The sequence below is a fragment of the Callospermophilus lateralis genome, chromosome 9 (assembly GCF_048772815.1).
Source record: "Callospermophilus lateralis isolate mCalLat2 chromosome 9, mCalLat2.hap1, whole genome shotgun sequence".
NCBI lineage: Eukaryota > Metazoa > Chordata > Mammalia > Rodentia > Sciuridae > Callospermophilus > Callospermophilus lateralis.
The window spans coordinates 101561716-101586718 of record NC_135313.1 but is presented as its reverse complement, the minus strand read 5'-3'; the positions used below and the strand labels follow the sequence as shown (position 1 = coordinate 101586718).

Below are 25003 nucleotides of genomic sequence, written 5' to 3'. Positions count from 1 at the left end.
TCTATATCTAGAAGATTTTTAAAAAAATTTACCACAAAACTTTTAGAACTAATAAATGAATTTAGCAAAGTAGCCAGGATATAAAGTCAGCACCCATAAATCAAACACATTCCTATACATCAGCATTGAATCCACTGAAAGAGAAATTAGAAAAACTGCCCCATTTATAATAGCCTCAAAAAAAAAAGAAAAGATAAAATACCTGGAAACCAATCAATCTAACAAAAGAGGTAAAAGACCTTTACAATGAAAGCAGCAGAACACTAAAGAAAGAAATTAAACTTCAGAAGATGGAAAGATCTCCCATGCTCCTGGATAGGCAGAATTAATATTGTCAAAATGGCCATACTACCAAAAGTGTTATGCAGATTTAATGTAATTCCTGTTAAAATTCCCATGACATTCTTCATAGAAATTGAAAAAGCAATCATAAAATTTATTTGGAAAAAAATCTTAACACACACACACAAAAATAACCCAGACAATAAATGGACTAAGTAAGGAACTGAACAGACACTTCATATATTCAACAAATATATGAAAAAGTGTTCAGCATCTCTAGCAATTAGAGAAATGCAGATCAAAACTACTCTCAGATTTCATGTCACTCCTGTCAAAATGGCAGTCATCAAGAATACAGGCAACAATAAATGTTGGTGAGGATTGGTAAAAAAAGGTGAACTCATACATTGCTGGTGGGACTGCAAATTGGTACAACCACTGTGGAAAGCAGTATGTAGATTCCTCAGAAAATTGGGAATGGAACCACCATTTGACCCAGCTATCCCACTCCTCGGTTTATACTCAAAGGACTTAAAATCAGTATACTACAGTAATGCAGCCACGTCAATGTTTATAGTAGCTCATTCATTCACAATAGCTAAAACTATGGAACCAAGCCAGATGTCCTTCAATAGATGAATGGATAAATAAAATGTGGTATATATACTCAATGGATATGGCAAATGCCATAATTTCACTCTTCTTTAAAGCATTTGCCAGTAAATGAATGGAGTTGGAGAATATCATGCTAAGCGAAATAAGCCAATCCCGCAAAACCAAAGGCCGAATGTTTTCTCTAATATAAAGATGCTAATTCACAATAAGGTGGGAGTGGGGGGAACTAGAGTTCAGAATAGTGTTACCGTAGATTAGGTAGAGGGAAGTAAAAGGAGGGAAGCGGAGGGGAGGTAGGGATAGGAAAGATAGTAGAATGAAACAGACATTATTACTTTATGTATATATGTGACTGCATGACCAATATGATGTATACTACATGTACATCTACAACATGTACACTCAGAAAAATTAGAAATTATATCACATCTATGTATATCAAAGTGAATAAATGCATTCTACTGTCATGTATAATTAAAACAAAAAAGTTAATTAAAAAAAGAATCACTTGGGATACTTATTAAATGTAATAGTTTGACTTTATCCCTTCTGTAGAACTCTATTTCCAAAACCATCTGTGATGAAAGACCAGTCTTCCCCCAGTCTGTCATTATTATGTTATTTATAATATTTTGAAATATGTAATAAAAATGAATTACAAGAAAATAAAATGGAGAAATAAAGCAAAGACATTAAAAAATTAAATCCTAGGAGCTGTGTATGTGTCTCTGTGTAGAACACTTGCCCAGTGTACAGGAGGCCCTGGGTTCAATCCCCAGCACTATCCCCCCAAAAAAAGGGTCCTATTTTTTCACTATTAGATTCAACTAACATAAAATGATTGCCAAATATCTATAAAAGTCTTTGACACTCACTTCTGTACTTGGTGTGAAACAATATCTGTCTGTGCATGACACTCAGAAAAGCACTGCCCTGAGAATCTGCATATTTCAGAAGCACCCCATATGATATAAATGCAGTTGTGGTATGTGAACCAATTTTTGAGAAATAATGCTTCTAATTTATATATAAAAATGGCTTTGTTAGAGCCATAAAACTATAGGAGTAAATTTATATTAAAAAAAAAAGATTTTACATCTAGAGCAGTGGTTTTCAAACCTGCTGTAGATGTCAAGTCTTTAGAAATGGATCTACTCTGGGTGTAGTGGCACGTGCCTGTAAGCTCAGCAACCAGGAGGCTGAGACAGGAGGATCACAGGTTCAAAGCCCCAGAAATTTAGCGAGGGCCTAAGCTTAAATTTAGCAAGATCCTATCTCAAAATAAAAAATAAAAAGGGCTGGTACATGATAGCTCAGTGTAAAGCACCCATGGGTTCAACCTCCAGTACAAAAAGAACAAAAATGGATTTACTCATGTTTCTTAAGAGTTTTCATAAATTTTTAAAACTTACTGTATTAATGTATTTCTGGAGAAAGCAAAAACATTCTGGAAGACAATAGTTTGAGTTACTGAAAGTGTACTCTCCAAATGTATTCAATGTTACTATTCAGAACTAAGAGGAAGAGTCATAGATGGTGGTTTTACAAGATTTAATTAGACTGTACATTTTTCCAGATAAATAACCTTTTACTAATTTGGGTATATTTGCAATGGATAACCTGATGATGTCTTTACAGGGGCTTATCTCCTGCAGAAGCAGAATTTAATTACCTGAACACAGCACGTACCTTAGAACTCTATGGAGTTGAATTCCACTATGCAAGGGTAAGTGAAGAAAATAAATTTTAATGTTGTTGAATTAGGCTTCATTACTCAGTATCAAAAATACTGTAATGCCTTGAAAGGCTTAGGTAACAGATGAAATAACTTACAATTGCTGTTGACATAGTTGAACTGAAAATTTCTTCTGAATATAAATATTTTTTGCAATAACATTAAGACTGTTAAAGTGCACTTTGCATGTTTTTTCTTCCAGAACGTGTTTTATAAAGATTGTTTTTGTAGACTATAGGAGATAGACTTAGAATATTTAGTCTATAAAGTAAAGGTTAAGTTATAAGAAAAGTAATTTTTTTGCTCTTTGATAATCATCATAAAAATGTTCTCACAACACTGAGACTTGTATTGCTGAGCTTGATTTTCATCATTTCTAGTATCGTAAATTTTTATTTATAAAGCACCAAATGGAGCATAGTAACATGTTTTGGTTTTATCTGCCCCAGTCCATTTATTAATTTAGAATTTACAAATCACTGGCTTTTCCTGTACAACACTATATAACCTCTTTTTTCCTTGCATCAAACTGTTCATCCTATGAGAGACTGTTAACTTCTTGTCATAACTATTTCTGTGTAGCTATTCTTCATTTGTGACTCTATTCCTTCTTGTGTTTTTTTTTTTTAATCAAGAGGTTATATATTCCTTTAGAAGTACCTGGAGTATAGCTGTTCTCAGTGGAATTATAAATAATAATTGGTTGATTTAGAAATAGGATTTATATTCTCTCAGGACAGACTGTTGAGCCTAAAAAGGATATCAATCTGAAAAGGAGTTAAGGAGTTATTTTCCTTAGGTAATTATTTTGAGCATATTCTGTTAGTACCCACACATACACAGTTGCATAGTTGTTTCAAGTACTCAGAGTTTTGCTCCTCATAATGATTAAGCCATCTGACCGTGTTCTAGGAGAGGAGCTTTATTTCTTAACATTTCATAAAGCTCATATCAGTTTCTTCCTTGGTGGTCAGAAGACTTGCTTTCTTCTGAGGAATGTATCTTGTAATTCTGAGTGTTATGACTTAGAAATCTGTTTTTTAGATTTCTATTTAAAATATTAAGTCTTTCTGGAGCTTTTTGCTCTTTAAAATGCTCTTCTCTCTCTCTTTCCTTATTTGCGGTTTACAACTGTTGAACACGGTTTTCCAAAATGTAATAGTCGATATTTGTGCAACTAGATTTTGTTTTATATTACAATAAATTTACAGCTGATAGAACTTCAAATATTAGCTATGCTTAAAAATAAGACAACCAGCTGGCTTGTCTGTAATCTCAGCAACTCAAGAGGCTAAGACAGGAAGATCACAAGTTCATAGCCAGCCTAAGAGAGGTCCTAAGCAATTTAGCGAGACTCTGCCTCAAAATAGAAAATAAAAAGGGCTGGGGATATGACTCAGTGGTGAAGCACCCCTGGGTTCAATACCCAGTATAATAATAAAAAAAAAAAAAAGAAGAAGAAGAAGAAGACCAACTAATGTGGTGTTGTACACCTGTAATCCCAGCTACTTGGGAGGCTGAGCAGGAGAACCATAAATTTGAGGCTAGCCTGGGCAACTTAGTGATATCCTGTCTCAAAAAATGAGTGTGTGCTGGGGATGTAGCTCAAGTGTTATAGCACCCCTGGGTTCAATCCCTAGTACACCCCACCCCCGCAAAAAAAAAAAAAAAAAAAAAAAAACCACCAAAAACATTTTGCTCTTTTGTGTTGTTTTTGTTTGTTTTTTGTTTTGGGGTGTTTTTTTTGGTGAGGGTTATAGTTGGGGTTAAACCTTGGGATTTCCATGTGTTAAGCAGTTGCACTAACACTCCAGCCCTTTTTGTTTCATTCTATCTATCTATCTATCTATCTATCTTTTAATTTTTTGAGACAGGGTCTCCTGAAGTTGCCCAGACTGGCTTCCAACTGGCAATCCCTCCTGCCTCAGCCTCCCAGTAGCTGGATTACAGACACACACCACCATTCCCAGCTCCTTAGCAGTTTTCTAAATATAGTTTTATGTCTGAGATTACTGACAATGAAATAAGAAGAGTGGTAAAACTTTCACCTTTTCACTTGTATTATAAGACTAAATAAATTTTATATATAATTTACCATGTTATTATTTATTTATTTGACTAAGGTAGTTTTTCTTTGTTTAAATTATTAGATTATTAAACTGCTTCTCTGAAAGCCCTCAATATGGAGGACAATATTAAAGAAGTTTAAATTTGAAATTGTCAAAAGTTATTTAGACGTGTATTTTGCACAACCCCCCACATTCCCTCCCTACAAAAAAGAAAAAAAAGACCGACAGGAAAGGGTTGGTTTTTTTTTTTTTTTTTTTTGGTGAATACTGAGACCTTAAGAAGTGAATGTGCAGATGTTCAGTGAACATGAAGAGAATTTTTGTGGCATCAGAAACAAAAGAATAGCCTATATGGTGGCACACGCTTGTAATCCCAAAAGCTCAAGAGGCTGAGGCAGGAAGATCCTGCCAACCTCAGCAAAAGCGAGGCACTACGCAACCCATTGAGACCTGTCTCTAAATAAAATACAGAATAGGGCTGGGGATGTGGCTCAGTGGTCAAGTGCCTGAGTTCAATCCCTGGTAACTTCCCCACTCACCCCCCAAAAAGAACATAAGGTAGATGAGGGAGGAGCATAAAAGAGGAAACCCAAGCTTTAATTGAATATCAGAAGCAAAATATTTTATTTTGGCAAGCAAGGTAAATTATTTTTTTTTCTGCCTTCAAGTGGAACCAAGTTATTCATATCGAATTCCCAAGATTCATATAAATCTTAGTGCATTTTTAGCAGTGGATCTGCTCTGTGCCTGGTACAATCTTAGCCACTAGGATTGTATCAGTTATTCCTGCCCTCATGGAACTCACACAATAGTGGGAGAAAGAAACAGACACATATTAGCAAATACATGAGAATATGAAGGAGAGAGTACCAAGTGCTGTGGGATCATACGGCAAGAACATCCCCCCCGCCCCAGGAAGAGAGGGTAGGGAATGCTTCTTAAAAGTAGTATATTCACTTAAGTCAAAAGAACGAATAAGATTTTTCCAAGATAATGGTTTTCACTGTAGAGCCATAAATAAAAACCTCAAATCAAGATAGAACATTGTGGGGACAAGTGTATAGAGTACTGCATACATGGCATATGTTAAGGGTGTCTGAGTGGCAGGCCACTCCTCTATGCTAGGCATGTGAGTGCCAAACAGCTTACCCTGTAGGCACAGCCCTGGGTGTGAGGCCCCGTGTTAAAGTCCCAATACTTCTCCACGGCCCACTCTTCAATTGGTCGCATCAAGGGCAGTTAGCAGACTTTGCATTGGCGGCTGCCTGTAATCTGCTTAGCTGCTGCCTGAGTATATATACATGGTAACTGCACAATAAAATCAGACCTGCTTCCTGCTTGGTCTCCAGAGGTCTTGATTAGCAACTCCATAGCCACACTCTCCTGTACTCTGTTCCGTAGACCTCCTCTCTGAATAAGAGAGAGCCCACGCAGAACATGACATATTTGAAAAAATAAAATTAATAGCAAGGAATATCATAGGAACTAAGTTTAATTTTTTATAAAGAATTTTTATCTCTTCAAGGGAAAAGGCATTATCTCAGTAGAAACTGCTGGCCTGATTGAAATTTCTTACTTTTTAGATGAATAGTGGATCAGTCATTCAACACCTATCAACTTTTCTTGAAAATCAGTCAGTAACTATTACACTAAGAAAATAGAATAAAAGAATGAAAGAGAGCTGTGATAACATCTAAATCATGAATCATCAAACTCATTCTCTTTCTCTCTCTTTTTGTATTTGGGATTAAACCCAGGAGCTCTTTACCACTGAGCTACATCCCCAGCCCTTTTTTAATGTTTTATTTTGCTGGGTCTCACTAAATTGCTGAGATTGTCCTTGCAATCCTCTTGCTTCAGTCTCCCATGTCACTGGGATTACAGGTGTGTGCCATTGTATCCGGGCCTCAATCTCTCTTGTAGAATGTTCACATATTAAGAAAAAAAAAGAGGGATTATATTAAAAAATTACTGTTTCCAAATTATCTACAGGTAAGCATAATTATGTTTTTAGTTAGGTACAGGAGGCTTTCAATCAACCCTAAAAAATTCTAACCAAGTTTTAGGCTTAATTATGAATCTTGTTTCCATTAAGTATTTGTAATAGTGATAAAGATAATTGTACTAAAAAGGAATCTTTGCTCTTCAAAGCTTCAAGAAAAGATTTATGATTTTTTAGCCATTGATGGATCTTTATTTTTATTTATTTATATGCAGTGCTGAGAATCAAACCCAGTGCCTCACAAGTGCTCGGCAAGCCCTCTACCATTGAGCCACAACCCCAGCTCTTATAATGATATTTTTAATTTTTTAATTCTTTGGTGAATATGTTTTGAGTACCTACTGTGCTCCAAGTCCCATGTATAGCCATTATGGATACAGCAGTGAGAAAAGCAGATAAATTCCAACCCTCAAAAGCTTCATTCTGGTTGGCAAAACAAGACTATCAACAACTAATTATATCAGAGTGAATAGTCTGATTCCATGGAAGTAAAGTTCAGTGATAGGCAAAACACCTGTTAATATTGATAGAAGTCAGAATAACAGTCATCTCTGGAGTAGTATTATTAACTAGGACACTCATGAGGGAACCTACTGAGTTTTTAAAAATGTGATATATATTAGTGGTGGTTAAATATTAATGTATATAAGTGTGAAATTTCAAGTTGGACATTTAAGATTTGTGCATTTTATAATGTATATATTTCAGTTTTTTTAAAAGGTAATTAAATAGATAATAGGTCAGATAACCAATAGGTGCTACAAAGAAAAATTAAACTAAGGAAGGAATTTAGTCAACAAAATATAAAGTATCCATTTAAGCCTCACTGAGAAGGTAAACAGACCTGAGGAAGCTATACATATGTCTAGGGTTTAGGAGGAGATAATTATTAGCAAAGGAAACAGCAATTGAAGATGATGGGTAGCAGTTCAGGTGACAGCAAAAAAAAACAAGTTTGTCTGGGGGTTGTGTGAGGAAGGCAGGAGAATATTAGGAAATGAGGTCAAAGCAGACCAGGACTTTAAAAACATCTTAAAGACTTTGGCCTTTAATTTTAAGAAAGTTCCTTATAGGGTTTTGGGAGATTTTTAAAGATAGGCTATGATTTTACATTTTTAAAAGAAACTCATGGCTATTCTGAGAATATATTGTAAGACACTAAAGGAAGGGACCAGTAAACAGACTATTAGATTTACCAGGCACAATGGCACATACCTATAATCCCAGGAGCTCAGGAGGCTGAGATAAGAGGATCACAAGTTCAAGGCGAGCCTCAGCAATTCAGTGAGGCTCTAACCAACTTAGTGAGACCCTGTCTCAAAATACAAAACAAAAATGGCTGCTAGGGATATTACTCAGTGGTAAAGTGTCCATGGGTTGAATCTTCAGTACAAAAAAAAAAAAACATAAACGTCGAGATGGTTATGGTGATCCAGGTGAGAAAAAATGGTGGTTGTAGCAGTGGGATAGTAAAAAGTAATCAGTAAGTGAAAGACCAGGCAGAGCAGGTTTCAGAATTAGTCTTGGGACGTGTTAAATTTGAGAAGACTTTTACAAGTCCAAATGAAGAAGGATAGACAGTTTATATAGATCTGGAGTTCAGCAGAAAAGTTTGAGCTTGAGATACAAATTTGGGAGTTGTTAGCTTATGGATAATATTTAAGACTGCAAGACAAGAGACCTGGGAGAGGTGGGGCTGGAGTTGTAGCTCAGTGGTGAAGCACTGCCTGACATGTGTGAGGCACTGGGTTCAATTCTCAGCACTGCATATAAATAAATGAATAAAATAAAGGTCCACCAACATCTAAAACAAATATTAAAAAAAGAAAAAAAAGAGCCCTGTAGGAGCAAATACTGTAGATAACAGAAGAGATCCTCAAAGCTGGAACACTTCAAAGTTTAGAGGTTGGAGATGCAGAAGAATAGGAGATCAAGAAGGAACAGCCATTTGGATAGAAAGAAATTCTTTTTTATGTTAAAGATACAATTGTGTGTCTTTGGAGTCAAGTGAATCAGGGGTGGTCTACTGTATCAAATGATGCTTTTAGGTCAAGTAGGATGAGGACAGAGAACTGAATTAAAAATGTGGAAGTCACTGGTGACCTTATAAGAGCAAGTTTGGACTATAGCCACAGGATGATTAGAGAATTTTCAAGAAAGATTGTGAGGACAGTAATTTTCAGGAATTCTACAGTCCACAACATGGGTAATAACAACAGGAAACACCCATGTGGCATTTACTAAATGCCAGACACCCTTGTTAGGATATTACATGTATTAATATCCTTTAATCCTTCAAACAGCCCTCTGAGGTGAGAATATTTTATTGCCACTGTACAGATGAGGGAAATGATACACAAAAAAAGTTAATTTGCGTTACCTTCTAATACCTATTTCTGTGTTTAAAAACCAACCTATATCTTTTTTCTAAAGCTTTTTTTTTTTTTTTTTTTTGTAGCAGAGATTGAACCCAGGCCCTTTAACCACTGAGCCACATTGTCAACCATTTGTATTTTTATTTTAAGACAGGGTCAGGCTGGGATTGTGGCTCAATCCTGAGGGTGCTGGATTTGATTCTCAGCACCACATATCAATAAATAAAATGGAGATCCCTTGACAACTAAAAAAAAAAAAAAAAAAAGACACGGTCTAGCTAAATTGCTGAGGCTGGTTTTGAGTTTGCAAAGGATTATAGAAATGCACCCTGCTAAAGCCTCATTTTTTTAACCTATATATATTTGAAGACTTTTTGACAGTTTGGTTAGAATCATCAAATAATGTAAAAACATAATTTGGAACAAGCAAAGGACCTCTTCTGTCAGTATAGAGGTATACATATGACTTCCATCTGTGTCCCCCTAAAGTATTCAGATCACAATTTTCCATAATTCTGCTTCACATTTGCATCATCTTTTTTTTTTCACCTGCCTTTCTTAGGGAAATATGATGTGTAAATGTGTAATAATTGCTATTTGGATTTGTCATTATAACATGATTCTATAATATCTTTGAAAATGTCGCATTGTATTGAAACTAATCCTGTTTAAAAAATATATTTCTAACAACTAAAGCTGTTGTTTTAGATTGGTCATGTATTTCTTTTGAAGGATCAAAGTAACAATGAAATTATGATTGGTGTGATGTCAGGAGGAATTCTGATTTATAAGAACCGGGTACGAATGAATACCTTTCCATGGTAAGAACCTCATTAATGCTTTTGTTTTTACCACTATATTACCAAATATAATAATTTGTGTTAAGTAAAGGTATGTTAACTTTTTTTTTTAATTTATTTTTTAGTTTAGGTGGGCACAATATCTTTATTTTATTTTTATGTGGTGCTGAGGATCAAACCCAGTGCCTTACCCATGCCAGGCGAGAGTGCTACCACTTGAGCCATATCCCCAGCCCAAGTATGTTACCTTTTTAATGTCAGTTTTCTTAGGTGGTGCAACTTATACTTTATCCTGTTTACTTGGAACCTTCAAGAAAAAAACTAAAATTTGTTTATTTTAAAATGGCTACATAAAAATATTACTAATGAAATTTTTCTTAAAGAATCTCTAACTTCATACTGCAGCTTTATTAGAGCATTTGCTTTGTGTCTTCTACCATGTTAAGAGCTGTAAGTACAGTATTTCATTTAAATGCATTCATTGGAATCCTAGTTTATTGTTGAAACAAAAATGGATGTAATCTCTCTGGAATATCTTATAAGCCCCATGATATTTGAAATGGTTTTGATAGGGCGAATAGGAATTTTCTCAGTTGAAAGGGAAATGTGAAAGAGGCAGCAAATATAATAGAGTTTATTTAATGTGTATAGAGCATTCAAGATAGGAGTACCAAGCATTTGCTGAGGCCTGATGACGAGTTCATTAATGGAAGGATACTGAGTTGCTTTTTCCTTCCTTCGTTTGTTTTGATTGAGAAGAAAATAAGAATTTAGGAATATATTCCTTAAGGAAGAAAAAGGACTCAGACTTTTACATGCTAAGGAGTTGATTTTTATTTTATAGCTACATATAGTGAGAGTTAAAGTTGAGACATAGAACTTATATTTCCAATTCCTTAACAGACCAGTTAGGTTAAAAATAAAAGTAGCAATGAGAATGTGAGTATTTAAAGTGTCACGTGGAAAATAAACAGTGTGGATTTTTAAATTTTATTTTCAAAAATTACACTAAATAGATGGGATTTAAAGGTGCTAAAGCTACTAAGTCTGCCTCATTATGAAACATGAGGATTTCTTCTGAGCTTACTTTTCACAGCAGTACATAATACAATATTAGGGAAATATTTACAATTTGGTAACAAGAAGCCATGATTTAAGATCCAATATATACATATTTTTTTCTTCATTGTTGGGAATCAAACTCAGGGCCTTGCACATGTTAGGCAAGTGCTTATACCACTGAACTACACACACAGCCCTTCCAGGTATCTTTGATAATCATCAAATTTTTGAACTTATTTTCACAAAAGCAAATACTTCTCAAGTATTATTTGTGAATATGGTTTATATTCATCTCCTAACTATTATCAAATTGGTATTTATGGCATTGCCATTGCCTTTAAATTTATATTTTAGCAAGTACTGCGTAAATTGACTTTAGGAAACCATAAAATCACTTTATGAGTACTGATAATGATGATGACTATAATATCTTTCATTTCAGGAACTTTATTTCATGTAATATCTCAAATAAGATGCTTAGGCCAAAAATTAAAATGGTGTAGATACCAAATATATTCATGAATGAAGAGTTTAAAACTGATAGAAAAAAAAATCACTCATGAATTTCAATCCATTTATCTGTAATTTAGAATTCTGCAAGTTTGGTAATTATTATAATTTTTTTTAACAAATAAGGAGAAACGCAGGAGAAATTAGGTGGGCCTTAAATTAAATAACTGGTAAGTATGAAGCAGAGTTTTAAACTCATTTCATTTACCTCTTCTCTCAGAATTAGACCTACATGTAAAACGAGAGTACCACATAATAAATATGCTCTCTCGTGTCCATTTTCTATATATGATTATCCCCCCAGCTCAGGTTTATACTTTAAATTTGTTGAATAACAAATTGGAGATATGTGGATTCTTTAAATTAGACTTCTTTAGAATGAATATCAACCAGGAGGCATCATTAAGACAATGAAAAGAGGAAGAGAGAGTTCTGATTTCCAGTCTGACAGGTAAAAAGCTTAGATGTTCACACTTCTGTCCTCACAACAAGAAAAAAGCTAATAACAACCCCAAACCAACAACTTTTAAGATTCTTCAGAGAATCAAGAAAATTGTTTTGAAAACTGGAGTGGCAAATTAGTACAGAGAATAATCAAGGTTAGCAAACTACTAGAGCCAGAACTGTTAGGAATACTTAAAGGGTCGTTGTCTAATAGCTAGATACCGAGTTTTGTCTAGATAAAGAAATAAAAAATTTCTGGGGGACCCAGACTTAGTAAAACCTCTAGACTTTCATGAGTTTTCATGCCTCTCCAGGTTCTCAGGGTGAAGAAGGAAGAAAAAAATCCATTTATGGCAGCGGGTGGGGGAAAGTAAACATTTTAAAACCACTTAGAGCTTTCTGTTCTTCTTAACAAGGCCTGCCCTCAGAAACTATTTTGCCAGCACTTGAACAACATGAGTTCTATCAGAACCTTACCAAAATGGGGGATGGCAGTTATCCAACTCAGACTCCTCCTGCTTTCTTGTCTACCTAAGGAGGGTCATAAGGAAGAGGCAGAAACCACTAAAGAACTGAGACGTAATCAGCATTAAAGAATGGTTTCCCCACTGTCTGTACCTTAACAGTCAGTGAGGCTCCTCTGTAATAACAGGATTATAACTGAAGTAACTGCAAAGCTCAGACTGTTTAAAGTTTACCTAGGGAAACCTAAGACAATAGGGATAACAAAAACACAGATACTAGAGGAAATTGTAACCTCAAGTCTACAGTTTGTTTACAACAAACAGTAAACAGCCTTTCTTCTTGCCAGATAAATAAGAACCTCCACTAAAGGGATATTTGCCCTAGTTCCACTTACCCCTGTATATCACATCAGGCATTCATCAATCAATTACAAAGCATTGCTGAAAGGCAAAAAAACAAAGACAAAAAACAGACGAGGCAAAGGCAAGCACCAGAACCAGATTCAGGTATCTCAAAGATTTTAGGATTATATCACAACTAATTAGGGGTTGGGGTTATGGCTCGCCTAGCATGTTCGAGGCCCTGGATTCCCTCCTCAGCACCACATAAAATAAATAAAATAAAGGTATTGCATCCAACTACAACTAAAAAATAAGTTAAATAAATAAACTAATTAGTATGTAAAGACTTCAATGGAAAACTTACACAGTATGCAAAATCTGATGAGTAATGTAACCAGAGAGATGGAAACCCTGTCAAAGAATCAAAGGAATTAGAAACACTGCAAAAGGAGTGAAGAATGCCATGGGTTGTCTCATTGTTACATTGTGTACAACTGAAATATAGTCACTGACCTTGAAGATAAGTCAGTATAAACTTCCCAAACTGGAAAGCCAAGAAGAAAAAGCAGTTAAGATAGATAATGAGACTACCAGAAGGAGAATTTGAACAAAAGAAGTAGTGGTTGATACCTTTCTAAAGTTAATGACAGCCACCCAGGAACAAACCCAGAAGTTCAGAGAATATCAAACAAATTAAATACCCTTCGATTCTAGAGCTATACATAGCATATTCATACTTTAGAAAGTCAAAGAGAAAGAGAAAAATCTCAAAAGAAGCAAATGTCAACACCTTCATGGTTTATCCTTCAACAAGGATAAGAAACCATGTAAGCAGGAAGAAAATGGAATAAAAGTGTTGCAAGAAAAAGCTCACAAACTTAGAAGTCTGTAATTACCTTCAGAAGTGAAATAAATAAAACTTTCTCAGACAAAAATTGAGGGAGTTTGTTGCTAGCAACCCTGCCTTGTGAGAAATGTTAAAAGAAGTTCTCCAAAGTAAAGGAATTTTCAAATTGAAATTATCAAAATGGTTTTTTTAACAACTTCACTGCTTCAATTTACATACTCTAAATTTGCCTATTAAAGTATATAGTTCAGTGGTCTGTAGTATATTTACAGGTTGCAACATAATTTTACTCTAATTTTGAATCATTTTTATTACCCCCAAGAGATTAATCTTGCAACCATTAGGAGTCATTCCCCATCCCTTCCTCTGCCTCTCACCCATCACTAGACACGGCAATCACTAATCACTTTTTTCTCTATAGAAGTTTCCTGTGCTGGATATTCCTTTAAATGAGATCATATGCTATGTGGTCATTAGTGACTGAGTTCTTTCATTTAACATAATGTTTTTGAGGTTCCTGCTGAATAATATTCCATTCTGTGGTCATATACCACATTTTGTTTATCAGTTCATCAATCACTCTATCTTTTGGCCATTAGGAATGATGCTGCTATGAATATATGCATACAGGTTTTGTGGACACATGTGCTTTCATTTCATTAGGGCATACACAAAGGAAAGGTTTTGCTGAGTTTTCAATCATGGCTGCATTATTTCACATTCCAAAGAGCAGCATATGTATGTTCAACTTCACCATATTCTCCCCTGTGGTGGTGGTTGTCTGTCTTTTATATGACAGTCATTCTGGTGAATGTGAAGTAATTATAATTTTTATTTGCATTTCTCTAATGTCTAGTAATGCTGAGCATTTTTTCAAATGTTTGTAGTTCTTTCATCTTTTCTGGATTATTCAAACTGGACTTTTACAAAAACAGTCTACATACTATCTACTAGAGATATATCAAAAGCATAAAGAGACAGAATGGTTGAAAGTAAATGCATTGAAAAAGATAAATCAAGAATATAGAAACCAAAAGAAAACTATTATAGCTATAATATTATTTGACAAAATAGGTATTTCAAAGTCCTTTATTCATTGTTTAATTATATTAAAAACTATTATGCCTATGTGTAGAATAAAATCATATAGAATGTCTTTATAAGAAAATACAAGTTGTATAAAATAAGTTTTATGCCAAGGAGTAACCAGTGTAAGAATTTCTATTTATTCCTTGTTTAATGTTTTTCTGGGTTTTTAAAATTAATATGATTTGAAACTGGGTTAGATTTCCTTTATACTGATCATTTAGAAATGAATAGAGTTTTGTTTGTTGCTTTTGTGACAACTCCTAATAGAAATTCATTTATAACTTCTAAAATATATGTACCACTTTTAGGATTTTTAAAATGAGGTACCTGGTTTTCTTTTTTTCCATAAATACAGTTTGTTTTACCTAGTCTTTTTTTTCCTTGACTTTCTAGAACTAACGTCCTCTGTCATATGACAAAAGAATTTCCCCATGTTGTGGGGAAGCTCTGAATGTAAAAATAAAAAACAAAAAATTTTAAGCCTAAAAACTAAAACCAGTAAGTGCATTGGCACACACCTGTAATCCCAGGGACTTGGGAGGCTGAGCAGGAGGAGCACAAGTTTGAGGCCAGCCTCAGCACCTTACTGAGACCCAGTCTGAAATTAAAGAATAAAAAGGGATGAGGATGTAACTCAGTGGTAAAGTGCCCCTGGGTGCATTCCTTAATAAACAAATAAACAAAAATACCACTAAGCATATATTTTCTTTCCTATTCTAAACTAGTCATGCTTGAAGCTGACTCATTCATTTGCCTCCCCAAGTGATTTGAGGTGTGAGAAATCTGGGAATGCCAAGAGCTTCTTGGATGGATAGGGCCATGAGTTATGAAGATCAAAATTTAGAATCAACATGAAAAAAATGTATTAGAAGATTGGAGCAGGATCCCACAGAAGTTTTCACTAAATAAATTTAATGCCTTTGGCCTTATGACCAGGTCTTAAAGTCAAAAAGTATCTTGAGTCTTAACGTATTACATATGGTTATAATAAAGAGACACATCAGTTTTGCTCATATTGATTTCACTAATGGAACTTTGAGGATGCATACCATTGTGGATTTCATATGAGAAGAAAAGTAAAATAGAAAGGTGAAATTTAAAAAAATACTTATGCCTTGTAGTGGGGGGTATTACTGGGGATTGAACCTAGAGCTTTGAAAATGCTAGCAAGTACTTTACCACTGAGCTACATTCTCAGCCCCTTTTTAAAATTTTATTTTGAGATGGGGTCTTGCTAAGTTACCCAGGCTAGCTCCAACTTGAGATTTCCTGCCTTAGTCTCCTGAGTAGCTGGGATTATCAGCAAGTGCCACTGTACTAGTTTAATTAAGCTTTTTAAAGTCAAATTAAAAAATGGCTCTAGGGTCATTGCACAAAGCTGAAATTTTACATTTTATCAGTATTGCTTGTAGTTTTAAGGAGTAAACTACACCTATTTTATTGATACTTCTTGAGGTTTTTTTCTATTTTGTTGTTGTTGTTGTCATCGTTCACTGTTGAGTGCTGGGGATCTAACTCAGGGCTTTCTGCATGCTAGTTGGCAAGCACTCAACCACTGAGCCACATTCACAGTCCTATTTTTTGAAATTTTAATTTGTGACATTTAAGTATTTCTGTACATATAAAATTGGGAAATGGATATTTTGCAATTAGATATTTTGATAAAATTTTCTGTAGTTGAACCCATAGATTTTAACTATTTTTTCATGAAGCACCAAAAACTTCAGATTTTTTTATATTCTGTGTGCATGTATAGAATATATGATAAGATGTTTAGATATTAGAAAATATAAATTTAAAAGATCATTTTATAGATACTTTCTTTTGGGGATGGGTGGATACCAGGGGTTGAACTCAGGGACAATTGACCACTGAGCCACCTCCTAGACCTATTTTGTATTTTATTTAGAGACAGTGTCTCACTGAGTTGCTTAGCACTTGACTATTGCTGAGACTGGCTTTGAAACTGAGATCCTCCTGTCTCAGCCTCCCAAACCACTGGGATTACAGGCCTGTGCCACTGTGCCCGGCTGTTTTATAGATACTTTCTTAATTTGTTAATATTTTTCTCTTTATTCAATATTTTAAATGCTCTAGTTTGTTCTCTTTTGTACAGGTTGAAGATTGTGAAGATTTCCTTTAAGTGCAAACAGTTTTTTATTCAACTTAGAAAGGAACTGGTAAGTATTGGTCTAATAATTATTGATATAAATGAAGTAAGTCTTTTATGAAATGCCCAGTCATTAATGATAGAATTTTTCTACCATTATAAGTACAATTAATACTGTTGATAACTCTCTATTAGGGTAAATGAATTCACTTTTTATGACCAGGTATATTTGTTTCTTCGGTGTTTCTGTGGTTCTGATTTAAAGTTCTTCTAGACATTCTTTCTGTTCTTTCCTCTACTCACAAACTGATTTCTAACACATGATATTCATTGCCCATCCCCAGGTTCCATTCCTAAGAGCAATAGCTGAACATTTTCTATGGCCTTCTCCTTTTTTCTATTAAATCCACTGCATTTCATTTCATATATAAGTTAATTTCATTTTTGGAAAGCTGAGTGTTTCGTTTATAATTCGTGAACATATAGCACATTTCCTCCCTGTGTTGAAGTGATAATGGCCTTTTTCTATGTTAAGTATAAGTTGAGTTGTCATGGAAAGTACAGTGTTGGAAACAATTTTTCATTGTAAGTGATTATTTCATCAAATTAACCTTTTTATTTACATTATTTCTTAGAAATCTTTGCAAATTAATATAGATTTCAGGATGGACGTGAGTGTGTGTGTGTGTGTAGAATGTATTCGAAACCTTAATATATTTGAATCCACTGCATTTTATCATGATATCAATCTAATCTGTGGCTGTTCATTTATGTTCACAAAATGTAGAGTTTTCCTAATCAAATTTCTATTGAAGTTAAAATGTAGCACAAAAAAGTACATGGGGTGTGTGTGTTTGTGTGTTGTTGGCAGTTGAACCCAGAGGTGCTCTACCACTGAGCCACATCCCCAGCCCCCCCCTTTAAAATTTTTTTTTAGTTGTAGATAGACAAAATACCTTTATTTTATTCATTTATTATTTTTATGCAGTGCTGAGGCTCAAACCTAGTGCCTCTCTTGTGCTAGACAAGTGTTCAACCACTGAGCTACAACCCCAGCCACCCAGCTCTTTCTTTAAAAAAAATAGATAGATAGATATGTATTGAGAATCAAATCTAGTGCTTCACACATGTTAGGCAAACGCTCTACCACTGAACCACAATCCCAGCACCCACTTTCCGCCCAGCCCTTTTATTTTATTTTATTTTGAGATAGGGTCTCACTAAGTTGCCAAGGCTGGCTTTATACTTAGAATCCTCCTGTTTCAACCTCTTGTGTTGCTGGAATTACAGGCATGTACCCAGCTAAAAGTATGATTTTAAATTTACAACTTGAAAACATAAACATATCCATTTCAACATCTTCCAGATTAATAACACAGAACATTACTAGTACCCCAGAAGCTGGTAATGTTGCTAATGGAACTGAGACCCACTTTCAGTCATTAAGCCTTCTAAAAAATAAACAACCTTCTCATCTGTATCACCATGGATTAATTTGCTTATTTTTGAACCTAAAATATGAAGTCTTATCAACCATTTTCATGTTATTCAGTATTTCTTCTCAGATAGTATATCAGTTAGGAATGTGTTTTCCTATAAGTAACAAGAGCAACAAAAGTCAACTAGTATTTGATTAAAGGCAGTATACAGGTATACTCTGCAGAAGGTCACCCTTGCTAATGTTTTCTCCTTAAAACATCTCTTTGTTTTTAAATACCCAAACTTTAGAGAATGTGCTAATCTCTCGATATAACCTTTTGTGTTCATTCTTTTCAAACTGTGTGGGAAAATTTCTTGTTACCTTCCAAATACAATGAGTAGCATATGAAGATTACATGGTCAAGTGTCAAAAAGGGGGAGTATATATGCATCTTGGATCTTGCTGACACAGAGAGACGTTACTACGTCATATTTACTGTCTGTCATTTTGCCCAATGTTTATGGTACATGTTATACATACTGTATGTGTTACTACATACAAAGCAACTAATAATCATAACTAAGATAATTTTCTGGTGGTCAAGAAATGATGTTTTAAGTATATTAACTTTATACAAGGTACTGTATTATTTACACATAGACATTTTACAGTGATTTAGTTATGGAAAATAGCTTCATGACCTTTTTTTTTTTTAAAAAAAATATAGTATTGGGGATTGAACCCAAGGGTGCTTTTCCAGTGAGCTACATCCCTAGCACTCCCCCCTCTTAAATATTGAGACAGGATCTCACTAAGTAGCTGGCCTTGAACTTAATGATCCTCCTGCCTGACCCTCCTGAATTACTAGGATTGGAGACATGTACTACAGCCTCTGGCTCTCTTTATGATCTTTGAATGGGGAAAGATTTGTAGAATAGTACATACAAGGAAATCTTTTTAACCTCAAACATAAAAATTGATAAGATAGGCTGTTATAGTTAGTAACTCTTCATCAAAAGAAATCATTAAGAAATAACAGAATATGTATCACTCTCTCACACACATACTCTGTCCTTAGTTTTAAATGCAAGCCGTAGAAAAATAAACTAGTAACTTGAACTACACTTCACACAAGAGAGTGTATCCACATGGCCAGTAACGTGAAAAGATATTGAACCTCATTAGTCATCAAGGAGATACAAATTATAACCAAAGTGTGCTGCCTTTGGATACCTATTAAAATGAAAAGGACTGATAAACCAGTGGTTGGTGAATATATGGAGCATATACAGTTGTTGGGTTTTATGTACTAAAGCTCAACATACTCGTATCTATGATCCATCAACAGAAAAGTGTTCAAGTGTACACCAGATGACATACAGAAGTATACACAGCAGCATTACTCTTATCCCCTCAGACTGGAATCACCAAGTGTCTATATCAGCAGTAAAGTGGATAAGTATCTGTAGTGTGTACATTTCCAGTAGAATACTATGAAGAATAAAAATAAATGAGTTATTGCTTCACAGTTCTGTAGATGTATACGGAACAAAAGTAAATATAGCATTAGATTCTGACTTTTTTTGTGATATTCTCTGCATTTTTGGTTTATTACAGCATGAATCTAGAGAAACACTACTGGGATTTAATATGGTGAATTACCGAGCTTGTAAGAATTTGTGGAAAGCATGTGTAGAACATCACACATTCTTCCGTTTGGACAGACCACTTCCACCTCAAAAGAATTTTTTTGCACATTATTTTACATTAGGTTCAAAATTCCGGTACTGGTAAGTACTACTTTTGTATTAAGAATTTTTTGTTAGATGTTTTTCCTCCCATGAAAGCAATTGTCTAGTTGATAGAACCATAGAATTATTGCTCTTCATACCTACCTTTGGAGTCCCTATGGAATGCAGCCCTTACATATGTATCAGAAAGTTCTATGTGTTCTTCAGAGATTCATGAGGCTTCAGAGACCCATTCTATTGACTTTATTTCAGGTCCTTATTATCTAAAGTAAATTAACCATATTAATTTATTTATAGTCTAGACATGGGTTAGATTTCCATTGTCTCTTTACTATTTAAGTAAAAACTTCTCTTTGTTCAGGCACATTTATTTTATTTGTAAAAATTAAGATAGATTCTGCATGAGTTTATATAGTTTTTTAAAATTTATAATTTAGCATATTTCTGAGTTGTTAAACCATCTATTGTAAAGAGTTCAGAACAATCGTTAGGCAAAATCAAGTTTAGTTATTGAACAAGAACTCCGGGGTTTCTTTTCCCTGCAAGTGTCTTATTTATTATTTCTTAAATCATTTTTATTTTTAATGGACACATAATGGGGTATAATGTAATATTTGATACCTATAAAATATGTATAATGATCAGATCAAGGTAATTGGCATATTCATCACCTCAGACATTTATCAATTATTTTGAAATGTACCATTAATTGTTGTTAGTCAGCATTATCCTATTGTGCTATAGGACATTAGAAGTTATTTCTCCTATCCAACTGCACCCTTATTTATTCTTGACTGCTTTATTTTTTCCTGAAAGTCTTTGGGGGAGTAACTAAATTTGAAGAAGCTCTGATTGGTTTTATTTATGGAATTTTTAAAGGCCTTTAAAAGCTGGTTTTAAAATGAAACCAGATAAGACTTGTGTAGAGAAAGTTATTGATGATCTTCTAATAAGACGAATGTTACTGATTTTTGTCTGTTTCTGTTCACAAAATAAGATTTTTCTATCTTCAATAAATAAAACCCTTGACCATTATGTGATAGGCTGATTTTATCTTATATGTTCAGGAGAAAAATATTTAGAAGTGTCCTAACAAAATTTACGTTGTAGAGACTGGGGTTGTGGCTCAGTGGTACAGTGCTTGCCTAGCACATATGAGACACTGGGTTTGATCCTCAGCACTACATACATACATACATAAATAAATAGCATTGTGTCCATCTGCAACTTAAAAATTTTTTTTTTAAAAAATTTACAATGTAAATTATAGACATGTATAAATGCGCAGTTTATAATCTCAGTAAAAAATAACAGCATAAAGTTTACTACAGAGTATATCACTAAAAATAGATGCCTGTCATCCCAAGAAAATGTAATAAAAGTGCACAAAAGTTGAGTAGCAACAATTAAACAGAATTAGGAAAATTTTAATTTAAAAAAACCAGAATCTTCAGTGACTTGATGTTTTAACTCCTTTCTCACTTTCCTAAAAGCAATATTGAGAAAAATTATTTGCAAAATTAAAGATAAGAAGTCTGAGGGTGAATGTGTGCAGTCAATAGTGAAAGTCAAGGGAAAATATTGAACCTTCCCTACAGAAAAAAAATCTCAAAGGCTCTATGTTATTTGAAATTTGAGATCAGTATAAAACCAACCTAAGGGTGTTCTTCAGTGAGTCTAATTCCAAAATGACTACCCAAATACTGACCTTACTTTCTGGTAGAACTCTTTTCTTTTCCCATATCCTTGCAGAAATATGTATCTGTCCATCCATTTCCCTCTCTCTCTCCCACCCTCCTCTCCATACACACCCATTTTACTTATGTGACAAAGAAATTAATAAAACACAGTAACCAATCTTCAACTACAGTTCAAACAGGTCTCAGATAAGAAAAAATTCAAGAAAGTAATCCAAACCATACCATAGGTCTAGATGTGATGAATAGACAATTGAAGATACTATTGTGGAGAAGATCATCACTGACACCAAAAGAAATTTCTACCATAGACATTAATTTTAAAAAAAAGTTTAAGAACTATTTTGGGGCTGGGATATCAGTGGCAGACCGCTTGCCTCGCACGTGTGAGGCACTGAGTTTGATCCTCACCACAACATAAAAATAAATAAATAAAATAAAGGTATTGTGTTCATCTACAACATATATATACAGACACATATAATATACATATAATATACACAAAATATACATATGTTTTTTAAAAAAATAAACTCATATTTAAAAACAAAAAAAAATATTTTAAGATTGGTGGAGAGAACAATAACTGCCATTTGACTGTTATTGCCCTTGGGAGAAGATGGATCTAGAATTGACAGACTTTATTCATTCAACAGAACTGAGATTATGGTCTATTAAGTGGAATCTACATTTTTAAAAACTGAATGAAATACTTTAAAATAGATTTATTGAGGTATTCACACATAGTAAACTACTACATTTAAAATTAATGTTTGAATCTCCATGAATCCTTCACCATAATCACAATAATAAGCATACCCATCACCCACAAAAGATCTATAATATTCCTCTGTGACAACCTTTCTTCCACCTTTTGTCCTCAGACAACTGCTGATCTGTTCTCTGTCTTTATAAATTTTCTAGGATTTTATGTAAAGTGAAACATATTAAGTATTCTTTTTAGTCTTTAGTCAATCCACTTTTACTCAGGATAATTACTTTAAGATTCATCCATATTCTTGCCTGTATTTATAGCTCATTTCTTTTTATTGCAGAGTAATAGTCCATTGTGTAGATAAATAATTGGTTATCCATTTGATGGGTATCAAGTGGATTGTTTCCAGATTCAGGCTATTACAAATAAAGCTACTGTGAACATGCATATGGAAGTCTTTGTATGGACATTTTCTTAGGTAAATACCTAAATGCATAATGGCCAGTTCATATGGTAGATGCATGTTTAACTTTTTAAGAACTGTTGAACATTTTGTCCAAGCAGTTGTACCTTTGTGAACTTTCCTGCAGTGTAAGTTCTATTTTAGGACTGAGGGTGTAACCCAATCATAGGATACTTGTCCTAACATACATAAAACCCTGGGTTCAATTCCTCCCACCACCCCAAAAAATAGACTTCTAACTCTACCAGGTCCTCAAAGATAATGCTTGCTGTTATCTTTTTAGTGTTTACCAGTATCAAGAGAACAGATTTTGAATTTTGTTGGAGTTAAGCTTATTAGTTTGTTCTTTTATCGACTTTTCTTTTGTTCTCATATCTAAGAAATATTTGCCTAATCCAAGGTCACAAAGATTTATTTCTGTTTCCTTCTAAGAGTTTTATAGTTTTTGCTCTTACATTTAGTTCTTACATTTAGGTGATACATTTGGATATAATTCTTATATTTGATGTGAAATATGGGTTGGAGTTCATTTTTTGAACATTTATATCTAGTTGTTCCTTTTCACTTTTGTCAAAAATGAGTAGCTCATTTGTATCGTTCTGTTGTTGAACTTATATTTTATTATTAGTCCTCCAGCTTTGCTCCTCTTTTAAAAGTTGTTTTGGATATTCTAGCCACTTTATATTTCCATTTGAATTTTAGAGTTATTTTACCAATTTCTATGAAAAAGGGATTCTAATTGGAATCATGCCGAATCTGTATATCCATTTTTGGAGAATTGATATCTTAAAAATATAGGCTCTTCCAACTCATGAAGCATAACATGTGGTTTTCTTTTATTTCTCCAGCAATGTTTTTAGTTTTTTATGTACAAGTCTTGCATATCTTTGTCAAATTTAGCTTTACATATTTCATATTTTTATCCATAAATGATATTTGTTAAATTTTGATTTCAAATTGATCGTTGCCATTAGAAGAAATGCAGTTGATTTTTTAATGTTGACCTTGTTTCCTGAAGCCTTGCTAAACTCATTTATTATAGGAGCTTTCTTATAGTTTCCAACAGATTTTTTTTTTTTTTTTTTTTTTTTTTTTGTACCAAGAATTGAACCCAGAGGCACTTAACTACTGAGCCACATCCCCAGCCCTTTTTAATATTTATTTAGAGACAGGATCTCACTGAGTTGGTTAGGGCCTCGCTAAGTTGCTAAGGCTAGCTTTAAACTCATGATCCTCCTGCCTCAGCCTCCCAAGCCCCTAGGATTACAGGTATGTGCCACCGAGCCCAACAGTTTCCAACAGATTTTCTACCTGTAAGGTAAAGATGGTTTTAGTTCTTCCCTTCTAATCTGATGCTTTTTCTTTTTCTTTCCTTATTGTTCCATCTGGATTACCATGTTGAATAGTGTTGAATACAAGTGATGAGAGCAGACTTCCTTGCCTTCTACTTCATCTTGGTAGAAAGCGTGTCATCTATTCACTGTGAACTATGATTTTGGTTGTAGGCTTTTTCTAGATGCCCCATATCATTCATGCATGTTAAAGAACTTCTTGTTTCTTCTTTCCTGAAACTTTTTGTTAGGATTGTGTGTTGATTTTTGTTAAATGCTTTCTCTGTAATTATTGAGATTATCATATGGTTTTCTTTTCAGTTTGTTAATATGATCAGTTACTTTTTGAGTTTCAAGTGTCAAACCAGTTTTCTATTCCTGGGATAATGCTCTCTTTTTTATATGCTGTCCAAATAAACTTGTTAAAATTTTGTTTAGAAATTTTGCATCTGTGCTCATGAAGGATATTGGTCTGTAGTTTTCTATCTTATAGTGACATTGTCAGGTTTCTGTGTCAGGGTAATATTGGCCTTATTGAAGAAATTGGAATATCTCTATTTTCCTGGGAGAGTTTGTGTGGTAATGCTCTAATTTCCTTTGTAAATGTTTGATAGAATTTACTAATTAAACCAAATTACATTGTTATATCGTGTGCATGTATGAAGATATAAGAACAAATTCCACTGTTGTGTTTAATTATAATGCACCAATTAAAAATATGGGGGGAAAATGGCATAAATAAATAATAGACATTGCATTCCAATTGTGAAAGACACTTCACCAGCCTTGAATATTATTGATTTCTTTTGTGATTGCTGATAAAGGAGTTTTATTTATTTATTTTATTTTTTATGTGGTGCTGAGGATCGAACCCAGTGCC

General features: G+C 34.0%; 1 protein-coding gene across 4 annotated transcripts in view; it reads left to right on the top strand.

Moving 5' to 3' along the window:
• Ptpn4 (protein tyrosine phosphatase non-receptor type 4) overlaps positions 1-25003 on the top strand; it is a 180840-nt gene that overhangs the window by 88851 nt on the left and 66986 nt on the right. For all 4 annotated transcript variants that reach the window (XM_076866759.2, XM_076866757.2, XM_076866758.2 and 1 more), the window contains 4 exons: positions 2536-2623; positions 9811-9899; positions 16753-16816; positions 19784-19956. In XM_076866759.2, coding sequence (XP_076722874.1) covers positions 2536-2623; positions 9811-9899; positions 16753-16816; positions 19784-19956 — 414 coding nt within the window. The remainder of the gene's footprint in view (positions 1-2535; positions 2624-9810; positions 9900-16752; positions 16817-19783; positions 19957-25003) is intronic.